The 21,000-nt window shown below is 34.5% G+C and overlaps 2 protein-coding genes across 4 annotated transcripts; one reads left to right on the forward strand and one right to left on the reverse strand.

Annotated features, from left to right (window-relative positions):
- The first annotated feature begins 687 nt into the window (after positions 1-687).
- On the forward strand, positions 688-3,159 carry LOC136219534 (probable calcium-binding protein CML21). Of its 2 annotated transcripts, none has more exons than XM_066006967.1 (5): positions 688-844; positions 1,527-1,757; positions 2,020-2,222; positions 2,365-2,533; positions 2,866-3,159. In XM_066006967.1, the coding sequence occupies exons 2-5, from the start codon at positions 1,571-1,573 to the stop codon at positions 2,961-2,963; spliced, it is 657 nt and encodes a 218-aa protein (XP_065863039.1). In that variant the 5' UTR covers positions 688-844; positions 1,527-1,570; the 3' UTR covers positions 2,964-3,159. The 2 variants fall into 2 exon arrangements, with proteins under 2 accessions (XP_065863039.1, XP_065863040.1); XM_066006968.1 differs by lacking the exon at positions 688-844 and adding an exon at positions 908-1,111.
- A 155-nt stretch (positions 3,160-3,314) lies between these two features.
- On the reverse strand, positions 3,315-11,747 carry LOC136219533 (KH domain-containing protein At5g56140). Of its 2 annotated transcripts, none has more exons than XM_066006966.1 (7): positions 11,429-11,747; positions 10,613-10,698; positions 5,933-6,078; positions 4,902-5,018; positions 4,687-4,803; positions 4,041-4,184; positions 3,315-3,966 (listed from the first exon to the last, which is right to left on the reverse strand). In XM_066006966.1, the coding sequence occupies exons 1-7, from the start codon at positions 11,542-11,544 to the stop codon at positions 3,817-3,819; spliced, it is 876 nt and encodes a 291-aa protein (XP_065863038.1). In that variant the 5' UTR covers positions 11,545-11,747; the 3' UTR covers positions 3,315-3,816. The 2 variants fall into 2 exon arrangements, with proteins under 2 accessions (XP_065863038.1, XP_065863037.1); XM_066006965.1 differs by having other exon boundaries at positions 4,687-4,806.
- Positions 11,748-21,000: the final 9,253 nt, after the last annotated feature.

Raw genomic sequence — 21,000 nt, forward strand, 5'->3', positions numbered from 1 at the left:
AGACCTCCGTTTATTGAGTTTAATGACTTCTGCTTGTTTATTCCTGTGGAGACGATGATATTCTATTACTTTATTACTTGTACCTAGTGCATTTGCTAGTGTCACACCTTTTGGGGACAACAAATGTATACACCCACAAACCATATGTATAAGACTTTCAACTTCCACACCATATAAAGCACACATATGATTAATATTAACATACTTCTTAACAAAAACTTCAGCTATAGGAATAACTCCATTTTTGGCCCTCCCAATCAAATTTGGAACCTTAGGAGGAACTTTCAACGCCTATAACTGCTTCCACACCCAACTAGTCGCATCAGGTTTAACGAATCTCTAGCATTGTTTCTCTAACATAGCAAGGTTAGGGATGACAACGGGTAGGGTACCCACGGGTAGTACCAACTAATATATACGCGATAAATATTAAACAAATATTAAATAACTAACAACGTACGAGAATAATTGGATCAAACGACTTTAAGTATGCAGTAGTATTCAATCCATGTGAAATGATGATTTATTAGAGACAAAATGAGCACATTTAATTAGTTAATAATCATAAAATTATTTAGGAAAAAGAAAGAAAATGATATGGTAGTTGAACGGCTATGTTTAAAATGGAAAAGTCAACGAAAATGGTGAGTTAGTGGCATCACCACATAAAACGTACGTGGTGGGTGCTCCACAAATACTGCTTCTTCTTCTTCTCCTTGTCACCTTCTCACAATATACACTTTTTTCTCTTTTCTCTTTTCTCTTTTCTTGTTTAAGCTTATCTCATATTTCGCTCTCTCTTTTATGGTTTTTATCACTCGGAAGCTGCTCAATTTTATTTCTGGCAAGACTTCTTACTCTTTCATCATTTCCTTTCCACTTTATTTCCTGATTCGATTCGATTCTTGATCATGGAGTTCTATAATTCTTAATAACTAGCAGTGTATTTCGGATCTTGTCTGTTCTATTGGATATATCGTATATGGCGTCAATGATATTATGATACGGATCATTGTTGCTTTTCATTATTGATATGGTGATCCGAAATTGAGAGCTGCATCAAACGTTATGTAGAGTAATTTTAGGGATTTCTTTGCTACAGCTCTATTCAGTATGTTTTGATGGTTTCTGGATATATAATTAATGCAGCAGGGGTTTTATCATTCATTAGAATACTCTTTGCTAATTGCTGTAGTTAAATACTCATGTAATTAGCAGTATGTGTCTTCAAAATATAGCATAACTCTAATCATAGGGTACTATGAATTTCAGCAAGCAATGGACTTAGGGAAATAGATTCAAAACTTGAAGCAATAACTTAAGGAGTAGATGTAAAATGGTATGCTTTGGGTGCAGTTGAACTTTAACTTGGAGTGCACAGAGAATAAATTATTACTCTGAATTTGTGTTTTTTCTGTACTTGTTCTTTAGATCATCCAATTGAAGAATATTTATTGTATTGGTTTATGTTTGTTCTTCTGTGCACATTCTAAGATTTTTCTGTTATATTTGGTGACCACATGCAGAACTACAATATATCCTGCATCCCTTTTTGTCTTGTTAATTGACAATGGGAGGTGCAGTGGGGAAGCCTGTCAGTTGGATACCAGAAACAAAGCTTGAGGCGAAAATGGTCGAAGCTATGCGGCGCAGAGAAGCTGAAGGATGTTCTGTAAGATCATTCAACAGCATAATTTTGAAGTTTCCAAAAATTGACGAGGGCCTAAGAAATTGTAAAGCTATATTCGAGAAATTTGGTATGTGACACGGTTCCCTCACTCTTGTTCTTCAAATGAATGATTAGTTTAGCTATAAGCTAATGCAGATTATTATTTATATGTCATGTTGTTCTTGCTCAATGTGATATGGAACGTAAGAATCAAACTATTATAGAAAGTTATTACTTGAAAGCACAATTGAGTATGTCAATACAAATCTTATTTGGTTTGTGAGACATATGCATGTATTCAACTGTTTAAGCAGTGGCTTACATGTAAGCATTCTTTTTGTATTTTGTAGATGAGGATTCAAATGGTGCAATTGATCAAGAAGAGCTTAGAAAATGTTTTGATAAGCTGGAAATAGCTTTCTCAGAGGAGGAAATTACTGATCTGTTTCAGGCATGTGATATTAATGAAGTTATGGGGATGAAGTTCAATGAGTTTATTGTACTTCTTTGCCTTGTCTATCTTCTCAAGGATGATCCAACTGCTGCTCAGGCTGTATCCACTAAGCCATTTTCTATGGCTTTATTATCTGCATTTTAAGTTATGACTCACATCTTAAATGATTGTCACTGCTTCCCAAATTTTACATGATTGATCTCAATTCAATTAGCATATATGTATTCCATGACAATGCTAGAAATCACGTATGGGAATGCCAAATTTGGAGGCCACATTCGAAACACTGGTTGACGCATTTGTTTTCTTGGACAAGAACAAGGATGGTTATGTCAGCAAGATTGAGATGGTTCAGGCCATAGATGAATCGGGGGAACGTTCCTCAGGCCGAATAGCAATGAAAAGATTTGGTCTCTCTCTCTCTCTCTTTGCATGAATTTAAGGTGTCATAATAATTGTTAGCTACATATCAGAGTTTACCTCAGGCCGAATAGCAATGAAAAGATTTCGTCTATCAGCAAGATTGAGATGGTTCAGAGTTTACCTAAACATAACGAAATTGCCTGAGAAAAACATGTGCAAGTGATTTCCTGGCCGTGATTTTCTATAATGTTTAGGTAAACACTGAAGTTAGGAAGTTCCATAACTGAACCTTACAATTTGGCTGAGGCCTTCTAGTTATAAAAAATGTTAGCGCTTTTCTTTTATCATATTGTTAAAGCCTTCTCATTTACAATTACAGAAGAGATGGACTGGGACAAAAATGGAATGGTGAATTTCAAGGAATTTCTGTTTGCTTTCACACGGTGGGTCGGAATTGATGAAAACGAGGATGAGTAAGATGTTGAAGATAAGGTCTAAACCAGGCAGAGTTCTAGATAAGCTTTCCAATAACAATGAAGGTTCATAATGCATGATGTATTAAGTGATTCTTTATTCCTTGTTGAATTTGCAATGTAAATAGTTCTACAAATAGAACCCAGACAGATGTAATGCTATAATACTTGTTAGCTACGTATAAGCTGCTGGTTGAAAATCTGTGCTTGTTCATTGACTATATATAGAATGGCAAGGATTAATCATTGTGATTCAAAGAAAGACCATAATTATTCTCAAACTACTTGGCCAAGCAGATTTAGCATATACCAGAATTGCTAGTTCAATTTTGTAATCAATCTGAAACAGACATAATTCTAGAAAAGAAACCAAATTTCACTTGAGAGGAGAAAGAATAAGTTTGATATACAAAAAAAAACATTCTATCATCCCAGACATCAGATCATGCATTAGGGTAGATGATTGTTTTCAGCTCACTATTTGTATACAAACCATACCTTTCTCCAATCTATCAAAACTGTTAATACACACTTCTAATAAACCCTAATTTTAATAGTACAGTGGCAGTCTTGGGAGTCCAAACTGCCTTAACCAACATATAAAGCAAACCCCCCAACTCAACTCAACTCAACTGGCTCCTTACTATGAGATATTGTCAATAAACCTTCTCCAAACTTAAGATAAACACACTTCATAGGGAAACAAGTTAGAACTGGCACCCAATAGTACCAGTGCCCCGATGGCAGTCGGAGGCAATGGCTGACTGACACAGCAACACCTGTGGAGTACACAGGAACTGCTCACCTCTGGCAGGACAAACACACAAGCTTCAAAGCTCTCTCGGAACGGGGACCCATCACCCCCTTGTCTTGGCCCTCTTCATACCAAGACTGTTATGGAAGGGAGACACAGAACCTGACATTGGCGACCCTTCTTCGCGAAGTGTACCATTCAACATTGCTAGCTCTCTCAGCTGCTGCTTCTTATAGAAATCATGAGTTTCATCCTATGCAGCAAACAAGAGATTAGATATAAATGAAATAGCAACTCATCAATTCACATAAGGATAACTCTACTTACAATTGGCTTCAACAAATCTTCAAGTATCTCCCGTGCTTGCATTAAACGAGCATCAACTATTTCCACAGGTAATTCTGCCTCAACTAAGATGTGGAGAGGTTCATTTAGATGCTCATATCCTGGCTTCCCTCTCATCATCTCTTCCTGTAAAATTAACCAATGTAACATTAACATAATAAGACAATTTACAGCAAAATGAAAAACATACAGAAAAGGAATATGAAGCACATAGCAAGCAATCATCGGGTAACTGATACAAACTAGCACCAAGCATATTGGAAAATATACATAGACTTCTATACGTGGCACACATGCAGCCAACACCTCTGGTTTTTCTAGACACAGTTTCTTGCAACATCTTCCACAACATACAAGGAAAATTACTCTATTATCAACAACAAAAGAATAGTTCCGTTGGCAGCCAGATTTAATTGGTCATAAAAATGTTAAAAAGTCACTTTTATTCAGGACATGACTTCATTAATCTTAGGAGAGAATCCATTCTTTAGAATTTCAGGTCATGCGTCAACCTGTATTTCTTTCACTATAAAATATTCAGTTCCATTCATAATAACAAATCCTAGTGAAATTCAGAACCAAGAATGTAAGCACAATCAACACTGCACAAATAAAATATCATCGTTACCCTAGCTGGATCCTTGATGCTTCCACGCCCTCTAATCAGGACACGGCACTCTGTACTGGCTTCCACTCGCTTAAGAGAATTCCCCCTAGGGCCAAGCAGGCGCCCAACAAAGTTGTACTGCTAACAAAAGTAATTTTGGTACATAAACACAGATGAACATCAGGAAATAAAAAAATATAAATATGTATACAATGAAAAGAAATAATGGTCCATACATTAGGATATTTGTCGACAGGGATATCAACTCTGAGAGTTCTTTTAACAATGAGACCAGATGAGCTGCCTTGAGAACTGAGCCAGTGTGCTGATGAGGGCTGTAATAAACCCGACATCTGCACAATGTAGTTCTAAATGTTGTCAAACCACACTAAGATAAAGAAAAAATATAGCTGCCTCACTTTTCATCGGCAGTTAAAAATGACAAAAAGCTCCAGAGAACCTCAAATGCATTTACAGCTTATGGCTCAACAGAAGGTGCATAATTCATCACGCCACAAAAGAGGGAAATTGTACTAAGAAAAAACGGCACCCTGACATGTACAACTGTAAGATGCTCATAGCAAGCGTTATATTCAAGCATACAAATAAATAAAGCAGTCAATTTGGATGCTTCTATGCTACACATGAAGAGGACAAAATGATGGATAAACCTGACAACCACAGCTGTTGAACAGACTTGTTATCTTTTACTTCAAATGAGGCATATGATGCCACTATGGTAACACTTGCATGATCTAAAATATTTGAGAAACTAAACATCCGAATGCTGCACAAAGTTTATGCTCCATTTGCCTTCGGATTCTTGAGTTAGACAACCCTAAACCTAGTACTTTGCATGTCAGGCAAGTTACTAGAAGAAAATCCAAAGTAAATCCTAAAGCTTTGCAAAACAATTCATGTAATAGTGGTTCGATCGCCATTTTGTTATCAAAATTAGACGGGAATAAAATCATATACTGGCACCTTGTGAAACTTAATAAGACGAAAATAGCATAGGCAATAACGTAAAGCTGTCTATTTTTTTTTTCTGAAACAGCATGTGGAAGTTAAGATCTATTATCGTAGGTCCATGTAGTTAGCCTCAGAATCAGACTCCCTTCCATGAAAATACTCTGAAACATAAACTACAAACTCAAATAAAGTTAACAGTTAGAATAAAATGCAAATCATCTAGTCAGAAATGCTTCTAGAAAACAGCAACATTAGATGGAAAAAAGAAGGTTATGTTAATGGTTAGTATCCGTACTTCTGATTGAAACCGTGATGCCCATCCATTTGCATCAGCTGCTCCGTTTGAAAATATTCCTCCAGAAGACAGAGGGCTAGCATGTTCAAGCCCACTTTGACCTAAAACTGATGCATTCCCCAACAGTGTGGTTACACGCAATATTTCTGCTCCAAAAATGTCAATTTTCAAGAACAAGATGTACTAGTTAGCAGTTGTTAACAGATTGGTTAGCAGTCACCACAAAATGGATAGACAAAACGGATTGTTAACTGAGTTAGTTAAGAATCTGTGCTTGCCCCATAAATATATGTAAACTTCAGCAGTTAGCCTAAAAATGTTAAGGGCCATATAGTTTAGTCCTATCCTACTACATGCAAAAATAATGAAACAACACACTTACACATAGTCTTGATAAATTAGTGGACAAAGCATAAGGCCAAGTAGTTAATAACCGATAACCCAAGTTATGTAAGTAAAGATAACGCAGGACATTCTGATAAATTAGTGGATAAAACATAAGGCTGAGTAGTTAATAACAGATAATCCCTAGTTATGTAATTGCAGGACGTTAAACATCACAACAAGCATAAACAAATAAAGCAACCTCAAAATTCCTCACCACCAAACATTAGCACCGGAGTCCACAAACTTTGCATGTAGTTAACATTAAAGAACAAAAAAATGTTATTCCTTGTAAAGGATAAACCCAAAAATTAGAAGGCAAACAACCTACTAATACCAAGTCTCTTGTTTTTTCTGCAAGGTCAGCCTCTACATATGCCAAATTTATGTGTAATATACACCACAAGAGTAGTTCAATCAGAAAAGGAAAAACAGAGAAGGAAAGATCTAGTTGAAATCTAGCATGCTAAACAAAATTATGAATATGTCGATGAGTTCTCCTTAATGATATTATTTGACCAACGAGTAATCAAGATATCAGTTCCTACCTATTTAAAGTGGCAGATCACTTCCAAAAGTGATCAGGCAAGGTATTATCCTACTTTTAAAGTAAAACTAAAGTAAGGTTTCTAATACAATCAACACTGTACTGAACCAAAATTTTCAGTGAAGATTGTCCTACTGTACATATTCCTTCACATAAGATTTGGACAAGCTTTCTCTTCCTCTCAAACCGTGATGCACTCACTGTAAAGGACTGATGGGGGTTTGTATATCCAGTTGTTATACCTTCATTTTTCAACTACTCATAACTTGGCTTTTCAATTACATGGGGAAAAATTAATGAAATTACTGTCTCTAAATTACTCCCCGAAGTAATAAAATTAACATTTTCACCCTATAGTTCTTAACTTGTCTAAAGGCTTGTCTGTCCCACCAAACTCCTATGACATCTAAATTCTAGTTGCTTGCACCAAATGAAGCCTTAGATGTCGCAATAAAAAAAGAGAGATTTTATAATTTGACACAAAAAAAAAAAAGCTGCATAAACAAGGCCACACGATGAACTAACTCAACTCCAGTCCCAAGCTAGATAAAGTTGGCTACATGGATCTTCCTCCACCCAACTAGGGGGAAACTCAGGATAAGGTACTATACTACATTGCTCTTCTTACTACATTAGTCAGTATGTTTGGCCCAGTAGTTTTCGTCTTTCCTGTGAGTAACTAAATCCATTTCTTTTCAGCACCAAGCCACCTATGCATCCACTCCTATATGTCATGGCTAAATCATACTCCAACCTATTTTCAACTTATCCATGATGATGCCTCTGACAATTTGAAAATGCACTTGATCTTCAACATTATTATCCTTCTTGCGTGATAGACCACCAAGAGCTGTATAATTCTCCCTATGCTCTATGATTTATGCAGATTGATACTGTGTGCAATTTCAAAGAACAACATTTTTTAAGCGAGTTTCAGAATATGCTGTCCGAGATGTTGGCAAGCCATCAAGGAAGAGAAGGGTTCTTCCTTGATGATATACAAAGGCATATACTGAAAAATAAATCAAATATTTTTTTAAATCTAGTTGGTCTAAATCATTATAAATCACAGCGTCAATTTCATTTTATATTGAATTACTATTTAAGGATTATCAAGAAATCAGAAAGAAAAAATAATGGCTAAGTAATTCTTGTATGTAGATGATTTCCAGAGAGATTATGCCCTAAGTTTCAACAGTGATGGTCACACTACACAATAAGTTCCATACTTGAGATGCCCACCAAGCACCATCATGTTTTCCATCCTCAACCACTTTCATCAATTTATTGTTTAAAAATTTCAAGGATAAACAAAAGTGAACTGCCCACGATTGCATTGAAGCTAAAAATCTCTTTTTCTAGAAAATCAATCCTGAACAATATTTGCCTGAAGAAAAGCTTTGGAACTATTGTAGATGTTTCTGAACCTTTCACAGTCACAATATAATAAATTGACCTCACACGTAGTTTTTAATGACTTCATTTCAGCACATTGCAGATAACTTTTGCAACAAAAGCTGCAACAATACGAGACAAACAATGAATGGGAGAAAGAGATCATGTGTGACAGGAAGTTTGACAAGTCTTTCATCTCGAGGATATGCAACTTGTGTCTGTCAAGCATATAGACTATAGCAATTTCCTCAGCATAACACAGTTGAGGACATCCTAATACTTGAGAAAAGGACCCTAAGAATGACCAATTTTAGCAAGTGTCGGTAGGTATACAGTTATGTTAGAGAAACAATAGGGACAAAAATGGGTAGCAACAAGGACCAAAACATTGCTCAAGGAAAAGCTTCACGTGGTAGGAGTCCTGATAATTATCCCTACAATACCGTAACAAAAACTTTATCACATAAACGTCTCCATTTTAATCATCTTGGTTTGGTTATGTGGATAATATTCACAGTTACATATGCTTCCACTTAGTATACAGCAACGCCATATTGATAAATGCACTTATCCTTTTAATGATTAAGCATGTAGGGAACCACCACCATGGTGATTTGTAGAAAGAATTGGATTTCAACAGCCTAATGACCAGATTAAGGATATGCAAATGCATTCACATGCGCCAACATTTTATGCTCACAATGGACACTGAAATAAATTTACAACATATTCTCATAGCCAAAGGATGAACCCTTTTTTTTCTCTATTTTTCTCCCCTTTACACCTCTAATCCTCTACAAACTATAAGTAAAAGCCTCTTCAGCAATAATCTACCCTCATCACTCCCAATGTTTAAAATGATTCCAATAGCAAGATGGCCAAAGAATCAGCCATGGGAAGAAAAGCCAAACCCCAATCAGTCCCATACAACTAAATATTTACCTATTTGCATATGCAATTAAAGCTAAAGTGTCTCTATTCCATGAAACCGACCATCACGGGATTAAGTCCACATAAAAGAATATTAAGCATTAACTCACAGATGAGTTTCTAAACTTTCATACAAGGAAATAGATATATTGAATCCAACCAAACCACATCTTAGACAATTAGATGAAAAGTAATGGTTTAGCCATGCACGTACTGTTCTCCAACTTGACAATGCACTAAGAAAGAAAAGACAGCTAAAAGCACAAAACTCACGCAAATAGTTCACTGCTTTAAAAATTCTTAATTTTTTATATAACAGCACCATTTTGATGTACAATACGTTGTCTTCAATCAACAAGTGCTTCGCACCCATTGAGTTACTAATTTTGAACCAAAAATCCCTACTGATAATAAATAAAATAAAGTAAAAGCTAGAGGACGAGACTACTTTAGAACTTCACAATTTTCTTAATCTTGATCTACCAAGGAGAACTCTTATAAACTTGAATATGTTCCTTACCAATAAAAAAATTTATACATATTGTTTGCACACCATAATTAAATTTTTTGGCTTTTGTATATTTTTAATATATTAATTGGCTACGTCCAAGTAGTAGATTTTTCTAGAGTGAACATCAGGGGAGACTTGAAGAAAACTTAAGGGAACCAAGTGCCATTTAATATTTTAACGTGTATTTTGTGAGCCAATTAAAAAGCAGAAAAAATAGAAAGCATCAGAATCAATTCATCGTGGAAGTTAAAGTGGAGCAGTTATTTGATATGGTGGAGAACGTGGATGATGGAAACAATAGGAAGTTACTCCCAATATCTATAAAAGGCAGAAATCAAGATGGAACTGAACAACTCAACACACCCAAGCAAAACTCTAGCAAATTACCTCTAGACTTCAGCATATTTAGAATTCTCGGTTTCAGTTTTTCCTTTTCAACTTTATTTCTCAGTCTGTAGACATTCAGTTTAATTTCAATCCAAGCACATCATTTCCTTTCAATTTTGTTTTGTTTGTTCTTAATCATTTCTATAAGGCCGGTATCGTTTTGATAATCGAATCCTTTGGAATTTTAGATCTCTTTATTCCTTCAAGTCGTTTGATATTTAGAAGTTAGAAAGCGCACTCAATTCAATTTCATAGTTCAAGAATACTAGAATTCTCTAGCACGCCCGCATTTCCCACAATAGAGCCAAACACATATATATACATGTATATTCTTGAGTTTTCAGTCAACATTTAAAGAAACAGTGCAATATACTGAAAAATAACTTATCCATTGATTTAGATCTCATGATCCTAATCAATCTACACACACACAGATAGCGGTAAGTAATCAAGTTTTGGATTCATTGTATCTCCTTATAACAACAAAAGAAATTCTCATGATCGATCAACTTTTTCCATAACTTACCCTGGCTTAATAGTCTATAGGTGTGAGGGATTACAGTCATGAATGGACTTAGTTTGTACCGCTCTGCTAGTAATTCTGAAAGATATCTGTCACAGAAAATGAAACCAAACGTAAGCAGCTAAACATTAATTCATGGCTAGTAGTAGTTGTCATTCAAAAAAACATGTCCATCTTAAGAAAGTCAAATTGCAAAATGCTTTTCGAGAAAAAATGAGGTATTTCACCTACTCAGACATAGTCAAATAAATAAGTAATCAGATACAGAGTACTTAAAAGGAAATGAAAGTTGTTATTGAAGTTCATATGATAAAAACCATAAAGTCAAAGAATTCTACATTGCATCACATATCAGTAATTATGAAGTTCCATGCTGTGAAAGAGGTAGCATAGACTTTAAAACTTCCTCCAACAAAATGAGAGTCAAAATCCAATAGAAAAAGTAAACTTCAGCACAGGAGGGTTTCATAACAGCTAAGAAACTAGTAAAATGTATACCAAATGAAAAGCACATAAGCAGAAACCAAAAAAGTCTCAGAACAGATGATCCGATGAATAAAAAAAAAGGTACTTCTTACTTTCTCCAGTAACACTCAAACTAACCCAACAAAAATCATCACTGAACAGTACGATCAATAGCTAGATCGGACACACTAAATTCAACACCAAGATCAAAGAGGCAGGAGCGAAGTCTAGGAAATCTAATTGAATCAGAGAGCAACAAGTAGACATAAAAGACCAATAATTAAAAAAAAGCTAGATCCTAGTAACAATTGATTAGATCCCTAATAGGAAAGTGAAGGAAAGAAAGAAGTCTACTTTTCCTGCTCAACAAGAGCGGTGGAGGCGGAACGGAGGCCAGAGAGGTGAGGAGAGTGAGGGGCGGAAGGAGATGGAGAAAAAGCCATGTAGCGGCCGCCGCCTGAAGTAGCCATTCTGTCAGTGCTCCAATCAATATCCTTATAGAAATCCGTTTTGGCGGATTTAAAAGGAGAGAAGGGAAGGAGAGATAGATCACAGTTGCAAGAGTTGAGTAAAAGGGTATTCAAGTTTGGTGGTTTGATCTTGTGGTTATGATTGTTGCTGGTGGGCTGATCCCGACCAGACGCTCTTTCTATCCTGCCTGCGTCGGTGGAAATCTTCCTTCTATAATTCTCTTTTTAAAACAATTACGAAATGTAATTTTATATTTACTTCTTTACCACTCCACTCCAACCACATGGTAAGGGGCATTTGGTTTAAATAAAATTCGAAAAGATTGAGAAAGGAATGGGATAATATAAAGATCTAATACACAAATAATCCCTTAAACTTATTCAAATGTTACAACTGCCCCTTCTAACTTTCAATTGTAACAATTTACCCCTGAAACTTGTTCAATTGTAACAACTTACCCCTTAAACTTGTCCAATTGTAAAACACAACCCCAAATTGCTGATATGGACTGCAATTGAAGAAACACGTGAAATACAAAATCTGCAACGCTCGTGGAGTATGATAATCAGATCTTTGGCGTGATACGAATCCGGGGAAACTTTTTTACGGTTGCTTCAAATACGGGGTAAAAAATTCCCAATTTGGGGTTATGTTTTACAATTGGACAAGTTTAAGGGGTAAGTTGTTACAATTGAAAGTTGAGGGGGGCAGTTGCAACATTTGGACAAGTTCAGGGTCATTTGTGTATTAGGCCTAATATAAATACATATTCTTTTTGTGATCGTTTGGTTCCAATGAGTTTGGATTGTTTTTAACAGTTTATATTAACAAATTAATCACATGTAAATATAATAATTAAAATTAATTACTTCAACAATTAAAATTAAAAGATGGTGAAACTGATTAAACTGAAATAAAATTAATTAAAGAAATACATAAATATTTTATTTTAAAAAGAAAATAATCATTTTGAAATAATTAAAAATAAATATTAAATTTGAATAACACGATAAAAGAAAAAAATTGGTCAAAATTATTTTTCATAAATACAAATAAATAATTATAGCTATAAAAAATGAAATTAGTATAGAGATAAAAAAAAATATAAATCAAAAAGTATATAAATCAAAACAAAAATAAATAAAAAGTAATTTTAGTCAAAAATGTTTTTTAAGAAAATAAAAATATATAAGTGCAAGGATAAATAAAATAAAATTAATTATTGAGAGTTTTAAAGTTGATAGTATAGTCGGGGCTATCCAAGGGACGGTTGTTCATCTGTTAGGATGAGGAAGACCAGGTGAGGGGGTGGTGAAGTTGAATAGTGATGGGTCGTGCAATAAGAACGAGAGAATTGCTGCAGGTAGTGTTTTGAGAGATGCAGGTGGTGCTTGGTTGTCGGGTTTTGCACAGAATCTGGGATTGGGTTCTTCGTTTATTGCTGAGCTCTGGGATATCTTTTCAAGGCTTAGAATGACAGAGGATCTGGGGATTAGAAAGCTGCTCGTAGAGTCAGACAATCTCGAAGCGGTTAATATGATTGCAGATAGAAGAGCTCTGTGTTTAGGGAGCCAGAATTTAATTAAAGCAATTAGAAGGATTTGCTCCTCTTTCGATACAATCATTTTTTGCCATATTTACAGATAACAGAATCGGGTGGCGGATCGGCTTGCTGCGGAAGGCCATGAGAGGGCCATGGGCGTGTCTATTTTCTCTCCCCCCCCCCCCCCCCCGGAGTTCCTGCTACCTTTGCTCTTTGAAGATAATGTGAGAGTTAGCTTTCCTAGGCTAATCCCGGGCTAGAGCGTTTTGGTGTTTTGTTTTTTTCTTTCCTTTCCCTACCAAAAAAAAATTAATTCAAAGATAAAAAAAGTAATAAATAAATAAATATATGAACTAAGAAAATTAAAAGTAAAATATAGACTAAGGTGTTGTTTGATAAAACTGAAAATTAAGTGCTGAAAAAATAAGTACTGAATTTTAAGTGATGAATCTTATAAGTGCTGAAAGTATTAATGATGTAACTATTTGATAAATACTAAAAATAAGTGTTGAATATAAAAAATATTAGTTATAATGTTTAACTTAAAATGTTAAGTTAAATATTTTGACTTATCAAAATAAATGAATTTTAACTTAATTGACTAATTTAAGTGTTGGACAAAAAACTATTATCAAACACACTTAAATTAAATAAGTGCTTAACATTTTAATTTAAGTGATAAATGATGTTATCAAACAAGGCCTGAATTAGAATTTTATAAGCAAGGTAGAAGTTGAAGTTAGTATAGGAGAGGAAAGAGAATAGAAAAGAGGGGGTTGGATAGTGAAATCATAGGAGTAAGGAGTAAGTGTAAACCCAAAACTGAACTTTGCAAGTGTCTCACCAGCTCCTTAAACTTGCTTATTCCGTAACAATTAAATACAAAAAATTATTAAACCTAAATTCTAAAAATATATCTTCATCTATTTGTGGGGTAATTTTTTCTCTACCCCTACCTTTCAACCTATTATAAGAGTTAGTGTTAGGCATGAGAACGGAACGGGTATGTGAATACCCCCAGGGTACCCGGTACCCGTCATAACTCTTTTATATATTAAAAAATATTATTGTTTTTTAGATGTAAGATGTGATATTTGAACTACAACCTTATGTTCTTCAACCATTGAATGATGAAACTAAGATACTTTATTCTTATTGATTAAAGTTTAATTTTTTCGAGTTTTAGATGTATTAATTATTAAATTTATACTTTGTTAAATTTGTAATGTTTTTTTTTTTTTGTTTTATTATTGATTCTTAACGGGTAAGGGTACCCACGGGTACCCGCGAATTAAATGGGACGGATACGGGATGCAAAAGGTATACCCGTTAGGGTAATGGGACGGGTACGGGTAATTTAAAAATAAACGGGTAAGGGTTCAGGATTGGCACTACCGACGGGTACCCTACTCGTTGCCATCCCTAGTTAGTGTTGCAGGATTGAGAGATCGAAATGAGGGTAAATTACATACGTGGTGTACAACCTTTACCTATTTTCACACTTTGGTGTACAACCTTCAATTTTGCACACTAAAATGTACAACCTTTTGGTGACCTCCCACTAAAGTGTACAGCAGGTAATTGTGACCGGTCAACCCGAAGTCAATGCGCCACCTCAGCAATTTAACTTTTCTAAAAATAAAAAATCAACCCAATAAATATAAAATTACTTTTATACCCTTTATAAAATCATCTACTTCAATCTCCACCCTTATTTTCTTTCTACTCCATTTTCAAAAATTATTTCTCTCTCTTCAACCTCCATACTTGTTTTCTTCTTTGTACTCCATTTTCAAAAATTATTTCTCTCTCTAACTCTCATCTCTCTCATTCTCTCTCTAACTCTCATCTCTCTTTTATTTTCTCTCTCATCACTTCTCTCTCTAACTCTTATAATATGTAGCAAATCTGATGACGACAGAAACATGATCAGACTTGTTAATGATAAATAGAAGTATAATTAGCATTTAGAAGGTTAACTAATTAACCTTCTCAGCATTCTTCATAGCTGCATAAGCTTTGGCATGATCTCCATCATTAAAAGCACTCAAATCAAATTCTTCTGGCGTAACTTTGGTAGACCATAACCGAAGATTTATTGTGGTCTTTGTTTTATAACCCGGAATTGGAACATCATAGGCTACAGCTATTATGTTTTCTCCTCCAACCCACTCTTTAGTTCCATCTTCCTTCAAAACGACTTCTCTATAAAATTTGACCGAATAAGAGATATCATTTCATGGTATTTCCCATGGATTCCCCATCTGAAAACACATTCTTCAATCTGTCAGCCGAAAGCCAAACTCACAAATCATGCCTTAAACCAGAAAATTAGGCAAAACCACATTGAGAAGGGTAATGAATTCAACTACATATACCTCACCTCAAGCCAATTTTCTGCAACTTCCTCCTGTCCATTTTCTGTAATTAGTTGTTTGAAATTCCATGGATAAATAATATGCTTGCTTCATATTAGTCTTCTCACAGAGCTCATAAGTAGCATTCCAATTTATGATGAGTGAATCACGAACACTCTGTGCAGTAGCAACAAATGCCTTAGGGAGGTCGAATTGTTCTGGGGAAAATGAAGGTGTGAATTCACTATGGTATTTTATGCTTGAAGCAATGGAGGCAGAATCTGGAACAAAAGTGTCCAAAGAATCTGCTGCTGGAGTCAGAGGTTCCTTCAATTCTTGACATTGATTGCTGGCAACGTTGCTGACAGAAAGATTTCTGCTTTTTGAATGGTTGAAAGATGGGGTTGTAATGAAGAAAGAAGTGATGAGAGGGATGAGAGAGAAAATAAAAGAGAGATGAGAGTTAGAGAGAGAATGAGAGAGATGAGAGTTAGAGAGAGAAATAATTTTTAAAAATGGAGTAGAAAGAAAACAAGTATGAAGGTTGAAGAGAGAGAATAATTTTTGAAAATGGAGTAGCAAGAAAATAAGAGTGGAGGTTGAAGAAAATGATTTTATAAAGGGTATAAAAGTAATTTTTTATTTATTGGGTTAATTTTTTATTTTTAGAAAAGTTAAATTGCTGAGGTGGCGCGTTGACTTCGGGTTGACCGGTCACAATTACCTACTGTACACTTTAGTGGGAGGTCACCAAAAGGTTGTACATTTTAGTGTGCAAAATTGAAGGTTGTACACCAAAGTGTGAAAATAGGTAAAGGTTGTACACCACGTATGTAATTTACCTATCGAAATGATGAGGATCGAGAGTTAGTATTGTGGTTTTTATATTTAGTTGTTACATAATAAGCAAGTTTAGGGAGCTGGTGAAACGCTTGCAAAGTTCAAGGAGCTAATAAATTTTTATGGAAAAGTTTAGGGACCTGGTGATACGAAATAAGAAAGTTTAGGGACCTGGTGAGACACTTGCAAAGTTCAGGGAGTCAATCTACTATTATGGACAAGTTCAGGGAGCTGGTGATGTATTAGACCACAAAACAAACAATATGAATAAAATTTTCTATTTCTATTACCCTTTCGTGAAACCCCCGAAGCAAACGTCTCATAAATGTTAGGAATAAATTAATTTACATTATGGATGTTATAATACCCCAATTTATATATATATTTAAACTAATTGCTAAAATGAATTAGTTAGTAGGAGTTAAGACTAAAGAATAATTACTTTTGAGAAATTTTTAAAATATATTATAAATGTAGGGACTAATATAGAAATTGGCCAATTCTTTTGAAAATAAGATCTGCACATCGCAGATCGTTTAGGCGTTGAATATCCATCTCCATTCCTCAATCTTCTCTAACCTCAATCTTCCTCATTTCTTCACCGTTTTTGGCGTTCCTTATACCGAAACAAAGCTCTCAACTCCAGCTACAAGTACATGTAAGTTTTATGGTGAGATATTGAGTTTTTAAAAATCGTTTAGAGAGAAAAAAATCCGTCACTTTTGCTATTCTCTCTATTTCTTGGTCCTATGTTCATTATTTTGCAATTCTAATACAAAAAATGGACTCAGGGGGTCGATTTACCTATGGATACACTAGATTTTGATTCATGCAAGGAGTTTTGAGGTGTAATCGGAGCTACACCGGAAAAAGTAAGAAATCTAACCAAAGTTTAATTTCTGGTTGATTTTGGATGTTTTGAAAGTGATTCTAGACTCCTGGAATCATAAGAAACAAAGTGGTATAATTAATTTCTCAAAATAATCAACTTTAATTTTTCCGATAGGCGGATCCCGACCACGGTGATATTTTCCGGTGACATACAAAATAAGTGTAGAATAAATAGTTGGTTAATTTCAGAATGGCCTAAATATTATTTGGAGTAACATTAATTCTTGGACTTTGGCCAAATTGCTTACCGTTTAGTCTCTATAAATTACGAAAGTATATAGTTGGGTGAAATTAAAGAAAATAAATTAAGTTGAGTTAAAAATAAATTTTAAATCCTAATTCAAATAAAAATTCAGAATATATAAGTTTAAAAATAATGGTTGAAGGGAGATTGGATTAAGCATAATTAATTAATTATGCTCTTAAGATTATTGATTAGTTAATTTGATCGGAATAGATATTATAAATATGAATTATAAATATATATGTTTATATAATATTTGATGATGAGTAATTTTAGAAGTAAAGTATTGGAATTATTGACAGTTATGGAACCGGGTTGATAATTGCAGTCTATGGAGTACCGGTTTGGACTTTGAATATTTTTGAATATAGAAGTGTATTTTATTGCAGGGTTGACTCTAGTTATTACTAGGAGGATGTCCGTTTTATAGGGGAGACTCTGCCGAATTTTCGGTAGACAATCTGTAAAACGAGACAAAATAAATTTTAATATTTCCCTAAACTTATATAAATTCTAAAAATAGTATTATCTCTTTTAGATACTCAACCAGTAGGAGGAGCAACAGTACCTGAAAATTAGGACAGTCGGCTAGGAGCAATTTGTGAGTTAATTATATGTTATGCATTTTGAATTTAACATTTGCATCCATAATAAATGATTTCATGATATTTGAAGTAAAGTATTATTTTTACTTATAAAAGTTTGTTTATAATAATTTATACGTAATTATTTGTGGATAAATACGTGTTATGGACATGCTTCCTGGTGAGCGGCATCAGGACCTTATGCGCACAGGTACTATCGGGTTATTGGATACTGATGATACTAATATTGTGAATGTTGTGATATATGGATAAGCTCGGTTGAGATATTCTCGGGCTATATGATATGTAGATTTTGGATTTAAGTGAGGCTGGGTAAGGAATCGGTTGAGTTATTCTCGGTCCTCCAGCTAACTGGGCGTGTGGTCGGTTGAGTTATTCTCGGTCCCCCAGTTATTGGATAAAGGTGATATGGTGATTATTGGTGGATTATTATATTGGGTATTGAGGTTTAGGGTCCAACACATGTATTAAGCCACCTATCTATTTATTTATAAGACAATTTTATGAAAAGCATATTGTGTGATCACTTATATTATATATTATTATTATATATTATTATTATTATTATTATTGTGTGTGACATAAATGTTAAATTACTCATGCATTGCATATAATTAATTCACTATGGGAGGTTTGACTTCTTTAATTTTTCAGGTAACTAGATCTTTCTCCGGGCAGCACGTCTATCTTATTATGTATGACTATTTAAGAATTATGTTAAATTTTATATTCTAGACCGCAGTACCAGTTTGAAGATTATGTGTGTGTTTATTTTTGAAGGTTTTAATATTAAATTATGTTAAGACTATTGGTAAGGTTGATTTTATATTATATTAAGGCTTGCTACGGGTTCCGGTAGCTTCAGCTTACCCGTTCCCTAGCGCCGGTCACGGTCCGTGGGATGGGTCGTGACAAAGTTGGTATCAGAGTCTAGGTTAGAGATTGTATGACCTAGGATGATAGAAAATCTGGATACTGCAGAAATAGGTTCGAATTCGTCTTTGACAGTCTTCTTTTAGTTAGATCCAGCATACCATAAGAGTCTTATTATTTGCAAATACCTTTTATCTGTTCACAAAATGAGGCAATTAATATCTAAATAGTTTAAACCGAATTAGTAAATCAAACAATTACACGTGATCTTGATTATGAGATTTTGTTCGCAAAAAGTGTAATGATTTATTACCCAACTACCTCCTCGGAGATGAAGATGCAGATTTAGAAGGCAAATGAACTAGAGGACTAAATAATTGGAATCTCATTGGAATCAACGAGTTCTACAAGAAGAAACAATTTCCTCTAGATTTGCATGCGATTTAATATTCAATCAATTCTTTCCATTGTCCTTCATTCGTTCTATCAATATTATCATTTCTCCTCAACCTCCGGCTTACCAAACTGCTATCATATTTTCTTATGAATTGTGAATTCAGTGATAGTCCTTTACATTAAAGTCTTTCTCATTTTGCCTCAATTTCTTGAGTGCGGCATGTATATCTATAATTTGGTTCGTTTTCTTCCATATCTCTAACGAACCTAGAACTTATTAATCCTATTGATCATCTACTAACCTTTGTACCACTACACAACTGTTTACCTCAACTTAACCTGTACAAATTTTGATAAGATGATATCAGGTTGATGGAAGTTATTGTGGTTTATGTTAGTTGAAAGGTTTTTAGAATGATGCATACTATGTATGATGGTGTCACATATTACCCTATGTACTAACTAATTAAGTAAAAAGAAAAAAAAATGCAACGACTACCTTACTATCCATATGGTAGAATAATCTTTAAAAGTGTTATATAAGTATGGTTCAAAGATAATATCTATGGCATAAATTATTATGGTTCTTATTATGTTACAACTAGTAGATATTCGTAATTAGTGTGGGCATATGCCAGCAAAAAAAAAATTAAATTAATTAACCTCATTTTTCAGAGGTCTTCATCTAGTGCATTAAGACAAAACTTTTTATCCAAATTGGGAATCTTTCTACATCAACAGTTTCAGAATGTGTGTAGGATGCATCTGGGTCAACCGAGTCATTTTGTTTGTAGAGACGAGACAGTTGGCAGAACATGGATATGCTAGAGTGTGATTCACTCTTATTCCACAAGATAATGAGACTTGAAATGTTTCGGGGGATACTACAATATTTTTAGATTTTAGTGTTACCCATTCTTTTATTGCTCATTGCTTCCCTATAAGAATAAATATAACTCCACAAAAGTTAAGGTTCTCCTTATCTTAACTACTCCACTAAGCAACTCAGTGGAAACAGATATTGTATTTTCTTCTTGTCCTGTTACGGTAGAAGGAAGAAATTTGCTAGCAGATTTGATTCTGTTAGACGTGATTGATTTTGATGTCATTTTGGGAATGGATTGGTTATCTCAATATTTTTCCACTTTAGATTGTTGTGCGAAGGTGGTGAGATTTAACATACCGGGAGATGTTGAATTCGAATTCAAAGGCAATAAGGCTACTTCCTCTTCAATTTTGATATCAGCCATAACAGCTAGAAAGTTGTTGCATAAAGGGTGCCAAGGATATTTGGCCTTAGTCAAGGATACAATGGTATATGAGGGTAAAGTAGAGAATGTTCCCGTTGTTAATGAATTCCCAGATGTCTTTCTCGAGGAATTACCAGGGTTACCTCCTGAAAGAGAAATTGAGTTTTGTATTGACTTAGTTCCTGGTACTACCCCAATATCCATGCCACCTTATAGAATGGCGCCATCAGAATTGAAAGAGTTAAAGGAACAATTGCAAGATTTAATTGATAAAGGCTTCATTCGACCTAGTGTGTCTCCTTGGGGTGCTCCAGTGTTGTTTGTTAAGAAGAAAGATGGATCACTTCGGCTTTGCATTGATTATAGACAGTTGAATAAGGTGACAATCCATAACAAATACCCTCTTCCTCGAATTGATGATTTATTTGATCAATTGCAAGGTGCGTGTCACTTCTC

Source organism: Euphorbia lathyris, chromosome 2, assembly GCF_963576675.1.
Source record: "Euphorbia lathyris chromosome 2, ddEupLath1.1, whole genome shotgun sequence".
NCBI lineage: Eukaryota > Viridiplantae > Streptophyta > Magnoliopsida > Malpighiales > Euphorbiaceae > Euphorbia > Euphorbia lathyris.

What these genes read in the sequence shown, in the direction of transcription:
- LOC136219534 (XM_066006967.1), top strand. Translation starts at nt 1,571, where the DNA reads ATGGGAGGTGCAGTGGGGAAGCCTGTCAGTTGGATACCAGAAACAAAG. An exon ending in AGCTATATTCGAGAAATTTG is followed by an intron (nt 1,758 to 2,019) that starts GTATGTGACACG and finishes TGTATTTTGTAG; the next exon opens with ATGAGGATTCAAATGGTGCA. An exon ending in ATCCAACTGCTGCTCAGGCT is followed by an intron (nt 2,223 to 2,364) that starts GTATCCACTAAG and finishes TGACAATGCTAG; the next exon opens with AAATCACGTATGGGAATGCC.
- LOC136219533 (XM_066006965.1), bottom strand. Translation starts at nt 11,544, where the DNA reads ATGGCTACTTCAGGCGGCGGCCGCTACATGGCTTTTTCTCCATCTCCT. An exon ending in CTATAGACTATTAAGCCAGG is followed by an intron (nt 6,079 to 10,612) that starts GTAAGTTATGGA and finishes TTTTTGGAGCAG; the next exon opens with AAATATTGCGTGTAACCACA. An exon ending in AAGATTTGTTGAAGCCAATT is followed by an intron (nt 3,967 to 4,040) that starts GTAAGTAGAGTT and finishes TTTGCTGCATAG; the next exon opens with GATGAAACTCATGATTTCTA.